The 24,179-nt window shown below is 42.3% G+C and overlaps 1 protein-coding gene across 1 annotated transcript; it reads left to right on the top strand.

Moving 5' to 3' along the window:
- The first annotated feature begins 603 nt into the window (after positions 1-603).
- RBBP7 (RB binding protein 7, chromatin remodeling factor) lies at positions 604-24,155 on the top strand. The gene is made up of 12 exons (XM_002762663.5): positions 604-841; positions 1,648-1,792; positions 6,823-6,968; positions 11,137-11,310; positions 12,306-12,421; positions 15,261-15,421; positions 16,268-16,394; positions 16,513-16,590; positions 17,019-17,095; positions 19,850-19,907; positions 22,944-23,054; positions 23,705-24,155. The coding sequence occupies exons 1-12, from the start codon at positions 826-828 to the stop codon at positions 23,771-23,773; spliced, it is 1,278 nt and encodes a 425-aa protein (XP_002762709.1). The 5' UTR covers positions 604-825; the 3' UTR covers positions 23,774-24,155.
- Positions 24,156-24,179: the final 24 nt, after the last annotated feature.

Genomic DNA, 24,179 nt, shown 5'->3' with positions numbered 1-24,179 from the left:
CCCACTTCGGCCCGACCCGGCCCCAGGAAAGGCCAGTGGGCGGGAGGAGAACATCAGGGGTGCAGAGAATTGCATGTGCGTGATTATCAGGGAGACATTGAAGGCACAGTAATCTCTCGAGAACAGGAACCATTTTCCCCTCTTGCTCTGAGATTTTGCTTGGCTAAGCGGCGGCAGCCTCCCTGCCCCCTCTCGCCCCCACCACCGCTGCCGCTACAAGCAACCACGCCCCGCGGGCCCCAAGGCTCGCCGCCCCCGGGCGCGCTGCCCCCGCGGAGCCGACCAGCCGCGCCTCCATTCGCCCCGCCCCCGCACGCCCCCATCCGCCCCCGCGGCCGGCCCTGGGAGCGCCGGGCGAGCCCTCGCGCCTGCGCATCGCCAACTTCCTGCCGTGACACGCCCCGCCCACCCCCAGAAGCCCGCCTCCGAACGCCGCGTGAAACCCGCCCGCCGCACTTCATTGGTCGCGGCGCCAGAGCCGTTGGCTCCCAGACCCGCCTCTCCGCCTCCTCTCACTTTTCCCAGGGCGGATGCGCCTGCGCTCAGCTGCCTGGGCGGGCTGGGAGGCGCGGGTTGAAAAGTCTCGTTCCAAGTTTGGAGAGAGAGAGAAGAGCGCTTCAGACCTCGGTACCCGCGAGCGGGGAGGAGGCAGGAAAGAAGAACGCGGCGTCTGGGGAGCACCCAGGCCGCAAGACTGGGCCCGGGCTTTCGTGAGCGGGAAGTGCGTGACGCGCTTGGGAAAGGCAGGAGCGCCAGCGGTCGGGCTGCTCTTGGCTAACGAGGGGAGTCCGAGGCGGCGGCGAGGGGCGAACGACCCGACGCAAGATGGCGAGTAAAGAGAGTAAGAGGCCCTGCGGGGCGGCGCGCGCCGGGGCCGCGGGGGGCGGCGGGCCTGCGAGGCCGCGGCACGCGCCGGCGAAAGGCGCGAATTGGCGTGCGGAGCAGGGGGCGGGGCCGGGCGCGAGGCTGGGCGCGCGCCTCGTGGGGCCTGCGCGGGACGGGACCGCCGAGCCGAGGGCTCCGAGCACTTCCGGAACCGGGCGCGGGGCCGAGGGCTGGGCCCCCCTCCTCCCCTCCCTCCCTCCAGCGGCTTCGCTCCCTCCGGCGCCCTAGGCCCCGTGGCGGAGGCGGTCGCCGCTGCCTGGAAGCGAACACCGCGGCTCTTTACAGGCGCGCGCGTCGATCGCCTCGGGGTCGCGGCCCTTGTCCGGGGGTTGCTGGAGCCCTCCGGCCTATGGCGGCCGTCAGGACCTGGGGCCTCCCCTGATGGGGAATGAAGGGACTGGGCCTGTGGGCTTCTGCTACATGTACATTTGTCTCACCCAGTGGGTCGCGCAGCCCCTGTACATATAAGTCGTCATCTTAGAACAGGTGCGAACAGCTGTAGTAGGGTAAACAATTTCCATGTCCGCGTAATTGACTACCCAACATGGTATACGCAGGAGGTATTGATCTCAACTAAAAAAAATACGCTTCCTGGTTGTGTTAGTATTCTCTCCGCCTCCTGGAAGAGCGGTTAGTTGTCCGTGTCCAAATTAGAGGTAAAAAGAAAGCGTACATGAGGTGTGGCCATCTTGAGATGACCTCCAATTTCTGACTTCAGTCCATCTCAGGCACTTAATCGTGTGGGCTTTCTCCAAATTTCAGTGTTTGAAGATACTGTGGAGGAGCGTGTCATCAATGAAGAATATAAAATCTGGAAGAAGAATACACCGTTTCTATATGACCTGGTTATGACCCATGCTCTTCAGTGGCCCAGTCTTACAGTTCAGTGGCTTCCTGAAGTGACTAAGTAAGGGTTTCTGGCAACTTTTATTTTGCTTAAATTTAACTGTAGTTCTGAATTTCCTAGTTTTGACGTTTTATACATAGAACATAAGTATGTAATCAGCCCTTGCATGAGGTAGCAGGTGGTTTTTATTTTCAAAACTTACGTGATTTGTGGGATGATTTCTGGCATATACTGTGGCGTTAAAAGGGGAGAAAGAATCTGTTGTGAGATTAATAGTGTTTGGAGGAAATACTGAATGTATTTGACATTGCCTGGGCTTGAATGTAGAGCAGCATCTCTCTGGGCCCAAACTACTACATGTCTTTAAAACTTCATTGAAAAATAGAACATATACAGAAAAGTTCACACATTGTTAAGTGTATGGCTTGATAAATTTTTACAAAGTGAACACGTAAGAGGCACCCAAGATAAATACATTTTAATTGGTAAAGGGGAAAAGACCTTGTCAACAATTGACCAAAGAATGGGTATTATCGCCGCATGTTTTCACTCATAGGCGGGTATTGAACAATGACGAACACGGGGAGGGGAGCACCACACACTGGGGTCTGTTGCGGGGGAGGTGATGGGGAGGGATAACATGGGGAGAAATGCCAGATATCGGTGACAAGGGACGGAGGCAGCAAACCACCTTGCCATGTATGTACCTATGCAACAATCCTGCATGATCTGCGCATATACCCAAGAACCTAAAGTGCAATTTGAAAAAAAAAGGTGTTAATCAGCTTCTAATATGGAATCCACTTTGAGATTGCTGTTAGTCTTCATAAGAGTATTCTTTTCTGTTAGATCTACAGTTTCTCTGGTAATAATTGCTGGCATTTATTGAGCACTCAGAACAGGGCCTGGCACATCTGAAGAGTCTACATCCTATTGTAATTCTCATAATAGTACTGTGCTCTAGGTACTTTTCATCATCTTTGTTTTACTAATAAGGGAACTGGGACTGAGCGTTTAAGTGCTATCCCAGGATCACACAGCTGGTCCCTGCATTAGATTTCTCATTCACTTGCACTTTTCTAGTAGGAACTTGACCATGTACTTTTAAAGTGTATTAAATACGGAGCCAGGCACAGTGGCTTACTCCTGTAATCCTAGCGCTTTGGAAGGTTAGCTTGAGCCCAGGAGTTCAAGGCTGTAGTGAGAGCGAGAGACCCTGTCTCCCAAAGAAACAAAAAAAAAGTGTATTAAAATTGGGTGTTGTGGACATATAAGTTAAAGAATATTAAATTAAACTCTAACCTAAAAAGAGGATTTTGTAACAAGTTATAAAAATAATTTTTGGCCGGACGCAGTGGCTCACACCTGTTACCCTATCACTGGTAGGCTGAGGCAGGTGGATTGCCTGAGTTCAGGAGTTCAAAACCAGCCTGGGCAATGTGCTGAAATCCCGTCTCTACTAAAATACAAAAAAAAGAGGGCCAGGCGTGGTGGTGTGTGCCTGTAGTCCCGGCTACAGGGAGGCTGAGGCAGGAGAATTGCTTGAACCCGGGAGGCAGGGGTTGCAGTGAGCTGAGATCACACTACTGCACTCCAGCCTGGGCGACAGAGCAAGACTCCGTCTCTAAAATAATAATAATCATAATGAGCTAATTTTGTATAAAACTGCTCTTACAATGGCTAGGTTCTGCACGCAAACATTGATTTCCATACAGATAGGGACTTCCACTGGGCCTCCCAAAAATCTAAATGTAAATATGCGGATGTGGGAAGAGTAGAGAACTAAATGGTGAAGACTTGGAAGCATTGACGTTTACAGCCACCTTTGAACAGATTTAACAGTAGATTAAGCATCATATACTCAGGGGTATTCAAGTTCTGGTTTGGAGCATCGTGTGCATTTGCCTGTTTTTGTCTGTTAAGCAGATTTAAAATTTATTAACTAAATTTTGGGGATATTTTTGACCCACTGTAACATAATAGAGTAGGGGCTTTAAACTTAGAGACCTGGGTTGGAATCATGCTCCTGCTTCTACTTAGCTTCATGAACTAGTTGTCTGGGCTGTAAATGGAGATGGTGGTGGTACTGACTACCTCAATTTGAGGGAATTAAATAAGATCATGCATGTTAAAGTGCCTGATGCAGCATGAGTACACAGCAAGTGGTGACTGATGCTGATTCTCCCACCCCTTCCTGTTCAGAAATAATTTGTCAGGATTGAAATAGCTCTGTGTTTCTTCATTTGGATTTCAATGAAAGCTGCTTGCTTAAGTTTTTTTTTTTTTTTTTTTTTTGTTACCTATAATATGTAACACTTAGGAATGTAACAGAAAATGCTTTAATTAAATTATTTCATGTGTATTATGGTGTTCTTTATATACAAAGATGTTGTAGGATTGGGTTGTGGGAAGTGCAGTGGCTTAGAGAATGTAAGAAAATGCCAAGCAGCCTGCATTCTTGGATGTTGAGGATTGCTGTGTGGAGCTTTGCAAGGTTCAGTTTGGGGTATAAAGAGACTGTGTTTTACCACCATATAGCACAATAAAAATGTTGGCTATTCTCAGTGCCTGACTCTGAGGAACTAGACCCTACTCCACCCCATATGCCCTTCTTCTGCCAACTTACAACATGCTTCATAACAATTACTTGGACTTTCTGAGCTATTGTCCTTCAATTGAGTTAAGTAATTGTCCAAATAACTGATTTTGATTTGGCTTTTTTTTTTTTTTTTGGAGACAGAGTTTAGTTCCGTCACTCAGGCTGGAGTGCAATGGCACCATCTCTGCTCATTGCAGCCTCAGCCTCCCAGGTTCAAGCAATTCTCCTGCCTCAGCCTCCTGAGTAGCTGGGATTACAGGCATGCACCACCACGCCTGCCTAATTTTTTTATTTTTAGTAGAGACCGTTTCACCATGTTGGTCAGGTTGGTTTTGAACTCCTGACCTCGTGATCTGTCTGCCTTGGCCTCCCAAAGTGCTGGGATTACAGGCGTTGATTTGGCTTTTAAAAGGTTTTTTTTAGGTAGCTCTGTGAAATTTTTTTAATTAGGTAGGTATTTCATATCTCTTGTTGAATAATTCCTGAACTATATTGAGACTAACTTATTCTCTACCTTAAAAAGCTTTGTAATTTTTCAAATTCAGGCAGTACATCCTTTTGTACATCCCTTACTGCCCTACTTCCTTTCCCCAGTCACTGTTTTCAGTTTCTTAATCCATCCTGCCAGCATGTAGAAGTGTATACCTGTATCTTCATCTTTTTTTATGGTAGCAAGTTCTTCACTTGAGTTTGTCAGTAAAAGTGTAAATTGGAGATTTTCCTATCAGCATGCTTGGATATGCTTGTTGTTTTAAAGGGTGCCAGAGAATTCTGTTTTGTTTTTGTTTTTTAATGAGATGGAGTTTTGCTCTTGTTGCCCTGGCTGGAGTGCAATGGTGCAATCTCCACTCACTGCAACCTCTGTCTCCTTGGTTCAGGTGTTTCTCCTGCCTCAGCCTCCTGAGTAGCTGGGATTACAGGCATGTGCCACCATGCCTGGCTAATTTTGTATTTTTAGTAGAGAAGGGGTTTCACTGTGTTGGCCAGGCTGGTCACAAACTCCTGACCTCAGGTGATCCGCCCGCCTCAGCCTCCCAGAGTGCTGGGATTACAGGCATGAGCCACCGTAGCTGGCTGTCTTTTTTTTAAACAAGTTGCTATTGCTTAGTTATGGCTTCCTTACTCTGTTCTTGGGGGAGTGTGTGTGTGTGTGTATCTGTCTGTGCACACTTTTTTTTTTTTTTCTAAGACAGAGTCTCTGTGTCACCCAGGCTGGAGTGCAGTGGCACGATCGTGGCTCACAGCAACCTCTACCTCCCTGGTTCAAGCAATTTCCCTGCCTCAGCCTCCCAAGCAGCGGGGATTACAGGCGCATGCCACCATGCCTGGCTAATTTTTTTGCATTTTTAGTAGAGGTGGGGTTTCACCGTGTTGGTCAGGCTGGTCTGGAACTCCTGACCTCATGATCCGCCTACTTCGACCTCCCAAAAGTGCTGGGATTGCAGACGTGAGCCACCGTGCCCAGCCGCGTACACTTTTTTTACTGTAAGCCAAATCTTGGTAAAATTGCATCTTGTATTTTCTTATTACTAAATTACTTGCCTAGAAGTAACATTCAGTCTTTTTTTTTTTTTTTTAACCATTGAATCCTTTGTGCAACTGAAATTTTTAAACAGATAAATGGCCTAACTTGTGTTGGGGCCTAGAGCCCGTCTAAGTCCTCTTCATTGAGATGGGACCGTGGAGCACAGTTGAAAATTGTGTTCTAGATAATACAAATGGGAAAGCCTTTTTGATAGATACTGGTGAAAAATCACTGCTTGGACCAAGGTGCCAAGAGGTTTGGGCAAGTTCTTCAGCCTCAAGGTGAGTTTCCACAGAACAAGGTAACAAAGACACCTCAGTAAAACTGAGAATGTTCATTTCATAAACTTAGGTCTCATAAACATAAATAAGGGGTTTCACATCAGACCATTTGCACTTACAACCTGTTTTTTTCAGTGAAGAAACAGGCCCCAGGGAGGTTGTGTTTGAAGCAATTGCATTTTAGTTTGATCCGGGACTTAAGCTAAGTTTTTTTGACTCAACACTTTCTGTCCATACTACCTTGTAGAATTTCTTATTGGGAAATAAGAAACATCTACTGTATAAGATATCTTTAGGTGGGAAGAAGATTTTTTTAGGTGATTTATGAGTACGGGGACTGTTGGTGGACTCCTGTGTAGATGTTTGTGTTTACTGAGTTGGGCCTACCTTCCCCAGAGTGCTGCTCTATAAAAGGCAGTATTCACATTGATAATTGAAGCACAGGAGAATAGCTCTTGGGGAAAGAAGCAAGCCTTCTGCATGTCGTAGCTAGAATATTATTTTCTTACACTTGCATATGTGGTGATTGTAAAGTTGGTAACCACACAGGGAGAAGATACACAGTTGATACTAAGTATATATTTGCTAAAGAAATTTGAATGTATTTTGAGGGAACTTGACTGAATTTGTTAGCAACTGGAAATTTCTTAGAGGATTAGTGTGACTTGTTTTCTTTTCTAAACAGACCGGAAGGAAAAGATTATGCCCTTCATTGGCTAGTGCTGGGGACTCACACGTCTGATGAGCAGAATCATCTGGTGGTTGCTCGAGTACATATTCCCAATGATGATGCACAGTTTGATGCTTCCCATTGTGACAGTGACAAGGGTGGTAGGTATATTATATATTCCAATATTGATGTCAAAGGGGATATGCCTCGTTCAAAGCGTGTGCTACTAAAACTATTAGCTTTTGGCCCAGTAATTTAACTCTAGGACTTTATCCTACGGAATTACTCACCCACATGTACATAAGGGATTTTAATCGTAATTGTAGAATTGAAAAATTAAGATCAACCTAGTAACCCAGATGTTGGTTAAGCACATGGTATGTTTGAAATACTACTCAGCAATTAATGAGAAAGGCCAGGTGCCATAGCTCACACCTATAATCCCAGCACTTTGGGAGGCTGAGGTGGGAAGTTTACTTGAGTTGAGGAGTTCAAGCCCAGTCTGGACAACATAGACCTCATTTCTACCAAAAATTTAAAAAAAAAATTTTTTTTAATGAGAAAAATCTGTATGCACTGGTATAGGAAGGTATCCAAGATAAATTAAGTGAATAACTGTTATGTGTAATTACCGGGTTCCACTTTGGTAGAAGTAATATGTGTTGGTGTGTGCACAGGGAAAAAATCAGGAGACGACATATACATCAAACAATAGTGATACCAAATGGTTAATGCTGGGGTTTTTTTTGTTTGTTTGGAGGGAGAGGCAGTAGTGCTATGGTTAATTTAGGAATCTCTTGGCTGCTTTTTTCTTTTTTTGATTTAGTCAAACATACTCTCCTGTTTTGGTATTCTCATGACCACCCCAAGTTTGGTGATTTTGTCAGGACTCAAAAGAGCAAATTATACTTGTGGCTAAAGTTTATTACAGTAAAGAATACAAAAGCAGCAGGAAAAAGATGTGCATCGGCAAGTTCAGGGAGGTCTGGCACAAGTCTTGTCCAAGGCCACACAGGATGTGCTTTTCTCTGGCAGCAAACTGCAGGGACATGTGTGAAATATCTCTGCTCAGGGAAGCCTATTTGGGTCTTAGGGTCTGAGGCTTTCTTGGGGGCCTAGTTGCATAGACACATCCTGCTGACAACCAGCCATGGCAACTGAAACTTGAGGACCCCAGTAATAAAAACAATAATCAATCTTGATATCTACAAAGCAACCCTGACAAACTGGTACAACATGGTCCATTGCTCCAGGTGCACACCACAAAATCATCAGTTCATCAGTGACAGAAAGAACATTCTGAGGTGCATGTTCCCAGGAGTTTGCCAAGGGTCACTAAGGGTCCCAGTGCTCCTCAGAGTCCAGGGCTAAGCAACCAGACTGCTGTGTTAACTCTTTCTTCACAGTCCCAGATGGCTTAATGCTATTAGCACTTCATAATACATGCTTTAGGGTTTTTCTCTTATTGAAGATAAAATGTGGTGGCTCATGCCCGTAATCCCAACGCTTTGGGAGGCCGAGTCAGGACGAATGCTTGAGCCCAGGAGTTTAAGTCCAGCCAGGGCACACAGTGAGACTTTGTCTCTATCAAAAAATAAATTAAGCCAGGCGCGGTGGCTCATGCCTGTAATCCTAGCACTTTGGGAGGCGGAGGTGGGTGGATCACCTGAGGTCAGGAGTTCAAGACCAGCCTGACCATCATGGTGAAACCCCATCTTTAAAAAAAATTAAAGATTTTTTTAATTAATTAAATTAAAACTTAGCCATGTGTGATGGTGCATGCCTGTAGTCCTAGCTACTTGGGAGGCTGAAGGGGGAGGATCCCTTGAGCCCAGGAGTTTGAAGCTGTAGTGAGCTAGGATCACACGACTGCCCTCCAGCCTGAGCAACAGAGCAAGATCCTGACTCAAAAATATTACATTTTCTAGTGTAGTGAAACTGCTAGGTTGTATGGTGTATTCATTGTTAACTTCATAGAAAACTATTCTCCAAAGTGATTTACCCAGTTTACCACTCCCACAATTTACAGTTCATTCCCCAACAATTTTATGCATTATTTCTTTAAATATTGAGGATTTCTTGTTTTTGTTTGTTTTGAGGCAGAGTCTTTCTGTGTCGCCCAGGCTGGAGTGCAGTGGTGCAATCTTGGCTCACTGCAACCTCTACCTCCTGGGTTCAAGTGATTCTTATGCCTCAGCCTCAAGAGTAGCTGGGATTACAGGCGCCCACCACCACGCCCTGCTAATTTTTGTATTTTTAGTAGTGACTGGGTTTCATCGTGTTGGCCAGGCCGGTCTTGAACTCTTGGTCCGAAGTGATTCGCCTGCCTCAGCTTCCCAAAATGCTGAAATTACAAGCATGAGCCGCCACATCTGGCCTGAATATTGTAATCAGAAATTTTTAAATGGCCTTTAGTCCTGAGCTATATATTTACTGGGCTTGCAGTTTAACAGTCTCTGCATAATGATGTTAATACATTATTAAAATATTAAAGTTGCATATCCAGTATATTCTAACAAGTAGCTGACATAATTCAGGTAATGCCTTTGTTAATGTTCAGTTATATTTTTTAATGGATATGATCATTAAGACAGTGACTTTTCAGACTTTAATCCTGATTTCTTCAGCTTGAGAAAACAAAGCTCTGTGTTCAAAGTAAATCCTAGCCCAGGCTGTAGTGCAGTGGCACAATCTCGGGTCACTGTAATCTCCACCTCCTGGATTCAAGCAGTTCTCCTGCCTCAGCCTCCCGAGTAGCTGGGACTACAGGCATGTGCCTCCATGCCCAGCTAATTTTTTTGTATTTTTAGTAGAGATGGGGTTTCACCATGTTGGCCAGGATGATCTTGATCTCCTGACCTCGTGATCCACCCACCTTGGTTTCCCAGAGTGCTGGGATTATAGGCATGAACCACTGTGCCCAGCCTGTTTTTTTGGAGAGCTGTTCAGGTTGTTTTAGCTAAAGGAATCAGGAAACTTGAGTATCTTTGTAGCAGAAGGGTTAGAGCCACTGGAGTCCATGGAATGGGATGTTGAAGGTCAAGGTGGAACAGGTTTGGAGCAGTCTTGGGAGGGAGGAGATAATTGGATCAGGAGTGGTCTTAGGACATCAAGGCACACTTCTTCCATTGACACCATGGTACCGAAGGTGCTATGAGGTAAAAGGCCACATGAGAGTAGTGGGTAGAGGAGCTTTGGAGTAATCATGTGGATTTGAGAATGGTTTTCAACCACCCAGAAATAGTAAGCTATGTTTACTTCAAAGGAATGGCTAGATACTGATGTTAAGACATGGGAGCCAGTTTCATTAGGCATTCTCACATAGAGCTGGCTGAAACTGAGAAATGGTTTGCTCCTTTTGGTGTTTTCTCCAGGCCCCAGTCTAGTTTACTTCTTACCTGCCTGGCTCCAGTAGGCATTTGTGTTAGTTTTCCTTGACCTGACACACAGGGTGAGTTAAAATGGAATGTGCAAAGAAAAGGCAATATAGGTCAGGAAGAAATAACACAATTGTAATGTGAACCGTCCTATCTTTTTACATGTCAGCAACTAATTCAAGTTTTTAATCTATGAGCACAAAAAAGAACGTCCTTGTTTGCCGCTCTTTGCTTAGATGTTCTCTACTTGTATTCTTTCTGCTAATATGTTGCTACTTCTTGGAAGTTATCATACTTTTTATATGGCTTTGTTACTTTACAAGGCCTTTTTCATGATTATTTGATACTACAGTCTTATTCACACACCAGATGGAGAGGTTAACCTTGGCACTGCACTAGCAGCTAAACCAAGTATGCTAGCAGGGCCAACATATGTGTGTTTAGGGATGGGTAGGGGTTAGCATGGGTTTTTTTATTAATTTACGGATGCTCCTGACTTTAGACTCATAGAATGTTCATACTCCTAAGGGTAAAACCTTTCCTGTTTTGTTGAATCCTAAAATAAGATGCTAATTCAGTGCAGCGCTTCCAAATGAGTTATATTTGAACTAAAAAACTGTTGGTCTGCTTATTATATGGTTCTTTGAAATCTCAGTGAATATATCATCTTCATAACTGAAAGAGGACAGTTGTTTTAGATCCAAGGTGGAACCGAATTAAGTTGCATAAGGCAGCTACCAATATTTTTCAATGAAAATGGGAATAAATTGATGTGGCAAATGAGCTCACATTTTTTTGATTTTTCTCTCTCTATGTATGTCTCTGTCTTTGCCTTGTCAATTTGTGTTGTATTCTGCCAGGTCAAAATCTGTTAGGTTGATTAAAATAAGTGATTTGTGAATTTTAATCCTGATTGTGTGTGTGTGTGTTTATTTCTTTCTCCTCACATTAGAATTTGGTGGCTTTGGTTCTGTAACAGGAAAAATTGAATGTGAAATTAAAATCAATCATGAAGGAGAAGTAAACCGTGCTCGTTACATGCCGCAGAATCCTCACATCATTGCGACAAAAACACCATCTTCTGATGTGTTGGTTTTTGACTATACAAAGCACCCTGCTAAACCAGGTATGTGGTAAAGTCAGGCCATTGCTTGAGCAGTTTTCTTGATTCAAACTGGTAATGTTTTTAAGGTCAAAGTAGCATACTTTATAATGTTTAAAGATTTAAAAGTTGCTTTGGAGGGTCCCATAATCATCCTCAAGTTAAGGAATTTGCCAGAACTGCCTAAAAGCAGTTTATACTCAGAGCTAAAATTTATTACAGCAAAGGATTCAGAGCAAAAGTAGGAGGAAAAAGATACACATCAGGGGGAGTCCAAAGAGGTTAGCTACAGGTGTGTGGGTCCTTCCCATCTAGGGCCACATAGGACATGCTTTGTCTCTAGCAGCAAACCACAGGGACATTTGCTAAATGTTTCTATCGAGGGCAGCCCATTTAAGTTTCAGAATCGGGGGTTTTTGTGGAGGTCTGTTTGCGTGGGCGCATCCTGTTCTTTGACTAGCCATGATAACAAAAGTGAGGCCTCCAACAGTGAAGCCAAATGCATTGTGAATCTTGCTAAACAATTCTACAAGTCTTAACAAGTCCCTGTGACATACCCCACTGCTCTGGGCTTACACAACTTTATCAGTCAGTGACGCGAAGGACTTTCTGAGGGTCACATTCCCAGAGGTTGTCCAAGGGTCACTTATGAATCAGGATACCCTAGAGGCATGCAAGGAGTGAGCAACCAGACCTGCTGTATTAGAAATACTTCTAAAAATTGGGAGGTGGGGGATGGGTTACCACTTCCCAGATTTGTGGGATAGCTATAGTTTTCAGTGTTTTTGTGTTGAGGGTAGTAGGTTTTCCAAAGAAACCAATCATTTAATGGTTCTGAGGCTCAATTTGTGTTGGATATTAAAAACAAAGCCAAGAGAACAGCTTTTTAAAGTGGTTATGGGTCAGACCAGATCTTGTTCATGTGCAGTTGCTGTAATGGCTCACTCAATGAAGGAGTGAGAATTTATTCTCACAATTTCTGATAAACAGAGAATAACTTAATATTTTTCTTTTCTTAGACCCAAGTGGAGAATGTAATCCTGATCTCAGGTTAAGAGGTCACCAGAAGGAAGGCTATGGTCTCTCCTGGAATTCGAATCTGAGTGGACATCTCCTAAGTGCATCTGATGACCATGTGAGAAACGTATTCTTTGTAATCTGTTCATATAGTGGGAGCTAAAGTATCACAGCTGTACTGAAGGAATACTATATAGATGAAAGGCTTTCTAAGATAATACTGCTGATTATTGTGATAACATTTCCCTGGGACTTAGAGAGATGGTTTTCATACTGCCCTATATGAGTCTTCAGATTCCACAGAGCTCTTTTGAATTAGCCTTAGAACGGAGGGAGCATAGGCAAAAGGCCTTCCATTATTTAAAAGAGGACCCTCCAGGCCCTTATAATGGAAACTGTAGAGTGTTTGTGGGGCCTGATTGATATAAAGTATTTTTAATTGTACAATTCAGTGGCTTTTAGCATATTCACAAAGGTGCACAACTATTGCCACTAATTCTAGAATATTTTCATTCACTCTCGAAAAGAAATTCTATACCCATTAAGCAGTGACTCCCCACTCATTCCCTGCTATCCCCTAGCTCCTAAGCACTACTTTATTTTCCATCTCCATAGAGTTATCTATTCTTGATATTTCATGTAAATGGAATCACATATGCAGCCTTTCTGTTTGGCTTCTTTCACTTAGCATAATGTTTTTTTGTTGTTGTTTTTTTTTTTTTTTGAGACAGAGTTTCGCTCTTGTTACCCAGGCTGGAGTGCAATGGCACGATCTCGGCTCACCACAACCTCCGCCTCCTGGGTTCAGGCAATTCTCCTGCCTCAGCCTCCTGAGTAGCTGGGATTACAGGCACATGCCACCGTGCCCAGCTAATTTTTGTATTTTTAGTAGAGACGGGGTTTCACCATGTTGACCAGGATGGTTTCGATCTTTTGACCTCGTCATCCACCCGCCTTGGCCTCCCAAAGTGCTGGGAATACAGGCGTGGGCCACTGCGCCCAGCCAGCATAATGTTTTCAAGTAACATTTCTTATGTTCCATTCCTTTTTATGGCTTAACAATATTCCATTGTATGGATATACCACAGTTTACTTATTCATTTATCAGTCGAACCATTTGAGTTCTTTCTACTTTTGGGCTATTTTGAATTATGTTATGAACATTTGTGTACAAGTTTTCGTGTGGATGTATGTTTTCATTTCTCTTGGATACATACCTAGGAGTGGAATTACTGGGCCATATGGTATCTCTGTTTAACTTTTTGAACAACTATCAAACTGTTTTCCAAAGTGGCTTTCCATATTACATTTCCACAAGCAATGTACAAATGTTCCGGTTTCTCTACATCCTCACTAGTGCTTGTCTTTTTTTTTTATTATAGCTATCCTAGTGTGTGTAAAGTGGTATCTGCTGGGTTTCTTTGTTGTTGTTTTTTGGGGGGGGGTGGGGGAGGGGTTTTGTTTTGTTTTGAGACAGTCTGGCTGTGTTGCCCAGGAGCGCAGTGGCACAATCTCAGCTTACTGCAGCCTCCACCTTCTGGGTTCAAGTGATTCTCCTTCCTAAGCCTCCCAAGTAGCTGGGATTACAGGCATGTGCCACCAGGCCCAGCTAATTTTTGTATTTTTAATAGAGACAGGGTTTCACTATGTTGGCCATGTTGGTCTTGAACTGCTGGGCTCAAAAGATCCTCCTGCCTTGGCCTCCCAAAGTGCTGAGATTGACAGGCATGAGTCAGCACACATGGCTCATTGTGGTTTTAATTTGCATTTCCCTAATGACTAATGATGATGAGCATATATTCTTTTATTTATTGGCCATTTGCATATCTCCTTTGATGAAATATGTATTCAAATTCTTTGTCCATATTTTGTCTTTTTATTGTTGAGTTACAAGAGTTTCTTATGTATTCTAGGTATAAGTCCCTATGGTTTTCAGAAATTTTCTCCCATCCTGTGAGTTGTCTACCTTTTTTTTTTTTGAGGCAGGATCTTACTCTGTCACCCAGGCTGAAGTGTAGTGGCACATTCTTGCCTCATTGCAACCTCCGCCTCTCGGGCTCAAGTGGTTCTCTACTTCAGCCTCTCAAGTAGCTGAGACTACAGGTGTACAGTGAATTTTTGTGTTTTTTTTTTGTAGAGATGGAGTTTTGCCATATTGCCCAGACTGGTCTTGAACTCCTGGGCTCAAGTGATCCACCTGCTTTGGACTCCCAAAGAGCCAGGATTACAGGCTTTCTAAAAGGATGCTTCCCTCAATGTGTATATGAGATGGTTTCCCAAGTAAGGAAAGTGGACTGTACCCAGTAACCCAATTACTAGTACCTTTTGAAGATACCAGGCTGGGAATTGGTCGTAATAATAGCTGAAATTTACCAGGGGCTCCCCACATGCCAAGCATCATGATAATCTTGCCAGATCCTTCTGAGCCTGTGTGAATGGCAGGATCTCCACATGTTCCTTTCTCTTCAGTCCACGTACATTGAGTGTCTTCATGTGTAAGTAACTGTTACAGAGATGAAGGGCATATATATTATGTAAAAAAAAAAAAAAAAGGTTTTTTTACTGGGAAATAGCTCTGTTACAGAAACTCCTTCATGTGGCTGGATGCAGTGGCTCATGCTTGTAATCCCAGCACTTTGGGTGGCCAAGGCAGGTGGATCACCTGAGGTCAGGAGTATGAGACCAGCCTGGCCAACATGGTGAGACCCCATCTCTACTAAAAATACAGAAAAAAATTGAGCCATGCTTGGTGGTGTGCATCTGTAAGTAATCCCAGCGACTCAGGAGGATGAGGCAGGAGAATCGCTTGAACCTGGGAGGCAGAGGCTGCAGTGAGCTGAGATCACACCACTGTGTTCCAGCCTAGGTGACAGACCGAGACGTCATCTTGAAAGAAAAATTCAGTTTCTTACGGCCCTTGTTCTTTTTTTTTCTCTCTCTCTCTCCTTCTCTCTTAGACTGTCTGTCTGTGGGATATAAACGCAGGACCGAAGGAAGGCAAAATTGTGGATGCTAAAGCGATCTTTACTGGCCACTCGGCTGTTGTGGAGGATGTGGCCTGGCACCTGCTGCACGAGTCACTGTTTGGATCTGTTGCTGATGATCAGAAACTGATGATGTAAGGTGGAAAGTTCAGTGGGATCTTGTTAAATGGGTGACCTGAATGACCATCAGCGATTGCAGCAGGCTGTAGTTTGATTTTTTTTTTTTTTTTTTTTTGCTTATGTTACGGCTTTAAAAAAAAACAGCTTTAGGTAGCTTACTGCTGTAATCCCAACACCTTGGGAGGCTGAGGCAGGAGGATTGCTTGAGGCCAGGAGGTATGAGACCCTGTCTCTACACAAAATTTAAAAAATTAGCTGGGTACAGTGGTGTGCACCTGTAACAGCCCTAGCTACTCAGGAGGCTGAAGTGAGAGGATCGCTTATTAGAAAAAAAATAAGTATAGGTATGTTTGTGTGAAGTGATATACTTGGTGTAGTGGTAAATATCAAAATTGGAATCCAGAGTGACACCAGTTGAGATCAGGGAGGAAAATTATTGCGTCAAGGTATGGCCACAGGGCTGCATTCAGCCACCTATAATCTTACCTCATAAATGTCTGAGGCAAATGTGACAAAATACTGGGCATTTGTCAAAGCTAGTTGTAGGTATGAGATTGTTACATTATTTTCTACATAGTCTCTATTTTCTGTCTGCTTGAAATAGTTGGTAATTGAAATGGGAATCTAATAAAAAACCAGGGCTAATAGCCCTAGCTTGTTCTCTGTAGGTTTTGAAAGTATCATTTAGTGGTCAAGGTCTGAAACACCAACTGTGTGGTTGGTTCTTCATGAAGGACGAGCATAGTGGAGCTAGTTGTGGAGTGCATTGACAGTGACGTGGGGCCGAGTGTGAGTGTGAGAAGCTGAGGAGGCTCATGCATCCTCCCTGGGTGCTGTGTGCCTTTACCTTTGTGTTTTAGATGGGACACCAGGTCCAATACCACCTCCAAGCCGAGCCACTTGGTGGATGCACACACTGCCGAAGTCAATTGCCTCTCATTCAATCCCTACAGCGAATTTATTCTAGCCACCGGCTCTGCGGATAAGGTTTTGAAGTTTTTGCATTATTTGGTGTTTATAAAACCCAGTTCTCTTACTTTAATTAGATATTTGAAAATTCTTAGGTAAAGCATAGAAATCATTTTCACTTGTTATTTTTCTTTAGACCGTAGCTTTATGGGATCTGCGTAACTTAAAATTAAAACTCCATACCTTCGAATCTCATAAAGACGAAATTTTCCAGGTATGTGACAGTTTTCTGGTGTCTGTATGTCAGGAAATGAAATCTAGGGATTCTTCAGTTAAGCTGTACCAGACTGATGGGCCCACTAATGAAAACAATGCCTTGTACATGGTTTTACATAGAGATGTTCATAGGTTAAAGTACACCCTACTGAAGAATTAAAAAGCTTCTGGGATGGTTATGGGGCCGAATAAATTTATTAAGACCCCAGGCTGAGTTCTTCAGTGCTGGGGAGTGCAGCCTTCCTGAGGACAAGATGGAGCTGAGCCATTTCAGAGCACTTGAAAGGCTGGGACAAGAGGGCGAGGCCAATAGGCCAAGGATAAGATCATGGACTGCAAGATGAGAAAATATTGGATTAGAACAATAGCCACAAACCTCGCAGCGAATGATCCTTTAAATACATTTTCAAAATTATCTATTACTAGGTCCACTGGTCTCCACATAATGAAACTATTCTGGCTTCAAGTGGTACTGACCGCCGCCTGAATGTGTGGGATTTAAGGTAACTCCCAGTCCATGACAACATACTACATAAATATGCTCATCTGTCAAGTTACATAGTAATTCATGAACTAGAAAAACAACTTGGTAATCCCTCTTTAAAGAAACCTAATATTAAAGAAACTTAAGTATCTTCCTAAAGAATCTGTTCTGTAAAATAGAAGCGAAGCAGCAAATGGACCATAAAATTTCTGTGATGTGAGTTTTGTCTCTTATTATTCAGACATGAAGGTGTATGTGTCTGTGTTTGGTTTTGCATTCAAATGACTGTATTTAAAACATACTTACTATATAGAGAGAGATCAAGATGTTAGCTGTTTTGTGTCTCATCGGATCTCATAGTACATGTAGGCAGGATTGTTCTTTCTGAGTTTTTGTACCATTTGCTTTTCTCTGCTTTCATTGATTGCTTCTGCAGATGTGCACTCCTGCTGTGGATTGTGTAACTGCTGGGGAGACCTTTGTCAAGGAGACAAGGACAGCCCAAGCTGTCAGCTTATGTTCTCTGGGGCTTATTGTATAAAGAGTTTCTTCCAATTCTTAAAGGTCCTTGACTTCAGACTTGCTGTTCTAAGAATTTTAGACGTCTTTATTTTTTTCATCTGAGCCTTTATAACTTAATAAAGTTGCTTAATACAGTTACAAACTTCTCCACAAGATGTTATCTTAGTTTAAATCATAAATTTACCAAAAAATAATTTACTCCCTGCTTGTATTAAGTATATTTCTGTACTAAATTTAGTACAGATTGAGTATCCCTTATCCAGAGTACTTGCAATAAGAAGTGTTTGAGGTTTTGGAATTTTTAGGATTTTGGAATTTTGCATTATACTTACTGGTTGTGGAATTTTTAGGATTTTGGAATTTTGCATTATACTTACTGGTTGTGGAATTTTTAGGATTTTGGAATTTTGCATTATACTTACTGGTTGATCATCTCAAATCTGAAAGTCCAAATACATTTTTTTTTTTTTTTTGAGACTGAGTCTTGCTCTGTCACTCAGGCTGGAGTGCAGTTGCACAGTCTTGGCTCACTGCAGCCTCCGCCTCCTGAGTTCGAGTGATTCTTGTGCGTCAGCCTCCCAAGGAGCTGGGACTACAGGCACTGCCACCATGCCTGGCTAATTTTTTGTACTTTTTAAAAAAAAAAAAGAGAATTTTGCCATATTGGCCAGGCTGGTCTCAAACTCCTGACCAAAGTGCTGGGGTTAGGCGTGAGCCATTGCGCTCAGTGTGAAAGTCCAAATTCTGAAATGTTCCAATGTGCTTTTCTTTTGAATGTCATGTTGGTGCTTAAAGTTTTGGATGTTGGAGTGTTTTGGATTTGGGGTGCTCAACCTGCATATTAAAACTAAGGCTGCCTTAATTACAGAGTTAGTAATCCTCAGTATGTAGAAGACACACTGCAGAATAAAATGCTTGTATGTAAAACTTAAAACAGCTAATGTTCAGGGTTCTAATGGAGCAAACTCTTGCCATGATAAATACTTGAAGATATAGAAAATCTTTAAAGCATTAATTGGGGGCATTGTATTTGATGTTAAAACAATTTTAGTAGTAAAATTAAAAACCTAAATTAAAACTATAAAGAGGTTGTATGAAGTGTACAGCAGGGTTTGGAAGTCTGATGCCCTGGCAGCTGAATTGCCCCAGAAGGTGCCAATAATTTGTGAGCATTATATGTAATTTCTTCTTTCAGTTATTTCATAGCTTCTTTAATATTAAAATTTCATTAGCTAGGGGGCCGTGCGTGGTGGCTCATGCCTAAATTCCAGTACTTTGGGAGGCTGAACCAGGAGGATTGCTTGATCCCAGGAGTTCAAGACCAGCCTGGGCAACATAGTGAGACCCTGTCGCTAAAAAATTTTTAAAATTACATTAGATAAAATTTGGGATCAAAATGGTGAGTGTTAGCGACTGTACTGACAGGTGGAAGAGAAATATAATTGTCTAGCAATCCCACATGTTTGAGTTTGGTTTTATAGGAAGGAAAAATAATGTCTCACTTGGAAGGCTGAGTTTTGTTTTTTAGCAGTTGTTACTAGTAACATCTGTCTTTGGGCTAGATAGATGATAGGGCTGATTTTGATATGTAAAGGGTGAATTCACTGTTGACCACTGGCAAATTCTACAAATTGAAGTTTAAGAGAAAAACCTTAGAAACTTTTCCTTGGCTTTATACACTTCATATTTGTTGCTATGTCTTTAGACAGGTCTATAGTACTGATGCATAACTGTATACTTCTAGAATGCAAAAAGCTTTAAGTATAGGGATTGCACATCAGTTCATGTGTTGATTTTTTAAGTATACATTTCACCTTTTGATTCTAATGCAATGGATGGTATTTTGAAGGGATTTTGAGTTGACGTTTATTGACAATCCCTCATTCTGCAGCTTCAATTATGAACCACTCTAACTTATTTCCAGAAAGTAAACATCTCACCCTTCAACCAAATATAAACAGTATCCGGGTTTGGTGAAGCTGAGGCGAGAGGATCACTTTTGAGTCCAGGAGTTCAAGGCTGTAGTGCACAGCAATCATGCCTGTGAATGAATAGCCACTGCACTGCAGCCTAGGCAACATAGCGAGACCATGTCTCTAAGGAAAAAAAAACGAATTGATTGTAGTATAGAGATAAGTTTTTGTGAGAGTATTTGTGTTTTAACATTACTTTCTGGGCTGGTACTGGGTTAGCAGATGTTGGTGCTACAGGAAGTTCACTGATGAAAGCATCATATTGTTTATTCTTACAGTAAAATTGGGGAAGAACAATCAGCAGAAGATGCAGAAGACGGGCCTCCAGAACTCCTGGTATGCACTGGCTTATAAAAGATGAAATGTCATATGTGGATTGGATTGTCATTGATCCGTTTATCTTGAGAATGAGTCAGAACTTCAAATTCTGGCTCTTACAGATGGTTTCAAAATGGAGGCCCTGGAGGTTATTGCGATTGGGCTTTGACATTTATCAAAAATAGTAAATGGAGCCCAGTAGGTTTTTACAAATGTTTCACTGAGAGTGGTTTGAGATCCTGGAAAATAGTGTATAGTAATTTCTCACTGATTTCAGCTCTGGTATTTGTGATGATTTGGGGATGGGAAGTGAGTATAATTACTATTCAGTTGGCAATACTTAACACTTCCTAACAGTATAGAAAGTTTTCTAAATGCTTTTTAAGTTTCTTGCTCAAAAAGGAGGGCTTTCTCGATCTTGTTGATGCTAGCAGAGCCCCCCATCTCCCATGTCTGATTGAAGCATCACACATGTCCTCGGCCCTTTGAAAGCTTATGTGGTGGTATCTGTCCGTCCTCATTCTTCCCGTCTCAGTCCTTCAGTGCTCACTTGATCATTTTTCTATGAAGCATTGCCAGATTTAGCATGGTTTCTTGTCCTTGCTGTAAATCCAACATTTGTCTCTTCCCTTCATTTGGCAGATAGTCATCACTCTGTCACGTATGATTTTAGTTCTAATGCCAGAACTCATTTTTGGCACACTTGTACTTTGTCCATGAGTTTCATTCATTTTTTTCTGTGACACTATGGATCATATTAAATGTCCACGAGTTTTCAAAGGAAAAGAAGGCCCTTGAGAGCAAGCCTTGCACACAGAAGATATTCACTAATCCCACCTTGTAGGAACACCCCAGTCCCTTTTATTTTGATGACAGCTTTACTGAGATATAATTTACATACCACACAGTTCACCTCTTTAAAGTGTACAATTCAGTGGGGAGGGGGTGTTCTTGGGTTTGGGGTTTTTTTTCCCTTTTTTATTTTTTTTTTGTTCTTAAATTCAATGGTTTATAGTATATTCATAGATTTGTACAACTGTCACTGGATGGTTGGAACATTATTTATCCCCTCCAGAAGAAACTGTAGCTATCCCCTCCCAGTCGTCCTCCTCTTCCAGCCCTTGGCAACCACTAATCTACTTTCTGGCACTACAAGATTGGGCTATTCTAGATATTTCATATAAATGTGACTTTTGTCTTTCATGACTGATTCTTTCACACAGTGCAATGTTTTCAAGGTCTCCAACTATGTTTTTTTTTTTTTTTAGGGAGAAAGGAAAGTGTATTACTTTGTATATTATGGCTCTGCAATAATTCCATGGTCCTTGAGAAAATACACTAGGGTCTTCAAAGAGAGCTTGAAATCAAGGGACATTTGAAAGTAGTAAACTGGGTGGGGCATGGTGGTTCCTGCCTGGAAACCCAGCACTTTGGGAGGCTCAGGCAGGTGGATCACCTGAGCCCAAAAAAAGTTCCAGCCCAGGTTGGGAAGCATGGTGAAACCCTGTCTCCAAAAAAGAAAATACATAAATTAGCCAAGCATGGTGGTGTGCACCTGTAGTCCCAGCTACTTGGGAGACTGAGGTGGGAGAATCACCTGAGCCTGGGAAGTTGAGGCTGTAGTGAGCCACAATCACAAAACTGCACTCCAGGCTGGGCAATGGCAGTGAGATCCTATCTCAAAAGAAAGAAAGAAACTATTCCACCAGTAATTTTAACACAAGTATCTTGCTTTGATAACTCCTATATGTATTCTAAGCCCCAGTGATCTTAAAATATATTCATTTGTATACCCTTTAAGAGTATTTTTAAAAGCTGTTTACCCTTTTTTTTTCCTTTTTTTTTTTTTTTGAGACAAAGTCTGGTTCTATTACCCAGGCTGGAGTGCAGTGGTGCAATCTCGGTTCACTGCAACCTCGACCTTCCAGGCTCAAGCTGTCTTCCCACCTCAGCTTCCTGAATAGCTGGGACTACAGGCACATACCACCACACCCAGCTAATTTTCGTATTTTTTGTAGAGATGGAGTTTTGTCATGTTGCCCAGGTTGCTCTTGAACTCCTGAGCTCGAGCCATCTGCCTGCTTTGGCCTTCCAAAGTGCTGGGATTACAGGCATGAGCCACTGTACCCAGCCCCACCTCATATTTTTAAACTGATTGTTCATATTTCATAAAAATATTTTCATGTCATAAAAATGTGAAAAAAGATTGTTCAGTGAAATAGATACATTGCATAAGACCTAGTTGGCGGGCAGGGACCTCATTGTCAAACTAGAGTCAAATAAGACTTTGTCAGAAAAGTGTGATGTTCCAATTCCAAACAATGTATTTAATACCGTCCTTGTGAAGAACTGTTTCCTTTACATCTTAAGATAAATAAGGCATGGTGCCTTCCCACGAGGTTCTCTTGCATGAAACGACTGCCTTCTTCAGAATTGTTCAGCAAAGCTGTCTCACCTTAGGCATAACTTACGAGGCAGTATCTCAAGCTATGCTTTTGGAGCCAGGGATTTTCTTTCACCCTGGTGCTGTGTACCTGGGAAAGATAGGCAAGAAGTATGCCTATCTTAGTAAAGTGGAGAAGGGAAGAACCAGGAGACTTCTCAGGCCCCTTGTATAATAGAAGATACATGGCATTTAACGGATTACCTTAGATGTTGCACCTAACTGTGTATGGCAAATGATGCTGGATTAATGTTCATCATAATTAGTATGGAAATGGCATTTTGATTATGTAGGAAAATGTCTTCATTCTTAGGGGATATAGGCTGAAGTTTTCAGCCATTTCACTATATAGGTTCATCGGTTACACTATTTGTACTTGGTGAATCTAGGTAAAGGGTATACAGGTATCCATTGTACTGTATTGTTACCTTTTCTGAAGGTTTGGAGATTTGCAAAATAAGTAGATTACTGAGCCTGTACTACCGTCTCTAAAACCGCAGACCACACCCAACCTCAGTTGAAATACTGATGCTCTAAAAACTGTTTTTAAAATCTTTATTAGGATTAACAGGAGAGTATATGAAACCAAACTTTTTTTGTTCTTATAACAGTTTATTCACGGAGGACACACTGCCAAGATTTCAGATTTTAGTTGGAACCCCAATGAGCCTTGGGTCATTTGCTCAGTGTCTGAGGATAACATCATGCAGATATGGCAAATGGTGAGTTAAAACATTTTTCTTGAATGACTATCTTGTTAGTTGCGTATTATGCCAGACATTTACAGAAACAGTTTAAAAGAAGTTTTTCCATTTCAACAATATAATCTTTAGTCCCATATGGTGCTTTGTCCACTATTTGCTATTTGTAGCACCTGTCAGATCAGGAGAAAGCTCTGCATCTGCTCTGATTTTCATTGTTGCATTCTTCATGCACTGGAGTCTTGGCATCGCGACTGTCTCCAGTGTCTGTTCTGTATTGCAGGCATGAGGGATACAGGGAGGAAATGTCAAGGCGTTCAAATGATACCAGGTTCTCTGATGAGGAGCACTAAGTGCTTGACATTTCTAAGGTGTTGTTAACCGACACTTCCATAAACATCTGGGCTACCACTTCCTATAAACCATGCTTGAAGTGCTTTTGGAAAACATCTCTTATGAACAGCGACTGAAATAAGTAGTGCATGGATGGGTGGCTAAGTACACACTGGCAAAGAATTTTTCAAAATACTGGCTAGCTTACCATTTCCTTATTGAAGTTTTTAGAGAGAAATATAAAAACGAAACTTGCAAGTTCTGAATAAATTGTTTTTAGAAGACCTTGTAAAAACCATAGGGAGTTTTAACCTGTGGATTTATTTGGTTATCTTCAGGCTGAAAATATTTACAATGATGAAGAGTCAGATGTCACGACATCGGAACTGGAGGGACAAGGATCTTAAACCCAAAGTATGAGAGATGTTTCTGTTGAATGTAATGCTACACGAATGCTTGATTTATCAAGCGCCAAAAGGCTTTGTATAGTAGAAAATGTAAGTGCGGTGGCTTCTGGCTTCTTTATCCTCTGATTCTAGCACTTTCAAGTGAGCTGTTGCGTACTGTATCATATTGTAGCTATTAGGAAAGAGATGATTGTTGCTTAAGAAAGAACATCACCATTGATATAAAATGCAAGTAGCAGCATACTGCCTTTGATTCAACTGTTTAAGTCCTCATTTTCTCAAACTAAGTGCTTGCTGTTCCCAAATATGCGAGAGTAACTTTTACACTTTTTCCTTCCAACACTTCTTGATTGGCTTTGCAGAAATAAAGTTTTAAAATAAAGCTTGTTGTGTTCCTTTTAGAAGC

This window comes from Callithrix jacchus, chromosome X (assembly GCF_049354715.1).
Source record: "Callithrix jacchus isolate 240 chromosome X, calJac240_pri, whole genome shotgun sequence".
Lineage (NCBI taxonomy): Eukaryota > Metazoa > Chordata > Mammalia > Primates > Cebidae > Callithrix > Callithrix jacchus.
The sequence above is the reverse complement of the archived record's forward strand: the minus strand, read 5'-3'. Positions and strand labels throughout refer to the sequence as shown.

Coding starts and splice junctions, on each gene's coding strand:
- RBBP7 (XM_002762663.5), top strand. Junction 6,969..11,136: donor TTGTGACAGTGACAAGGGTG/GTAGGTATATTA, acceptor TCCTCACATTAG/AATTTGGTGGCTTTGGTTCT. Junction 16,395..16,512: donor CCACCGGCTCTGCGGATAAG/GTTTTGAAGTTT, acceptor ATTTTTCTTTAG/ACCGTAGCTTTATGGGATCT.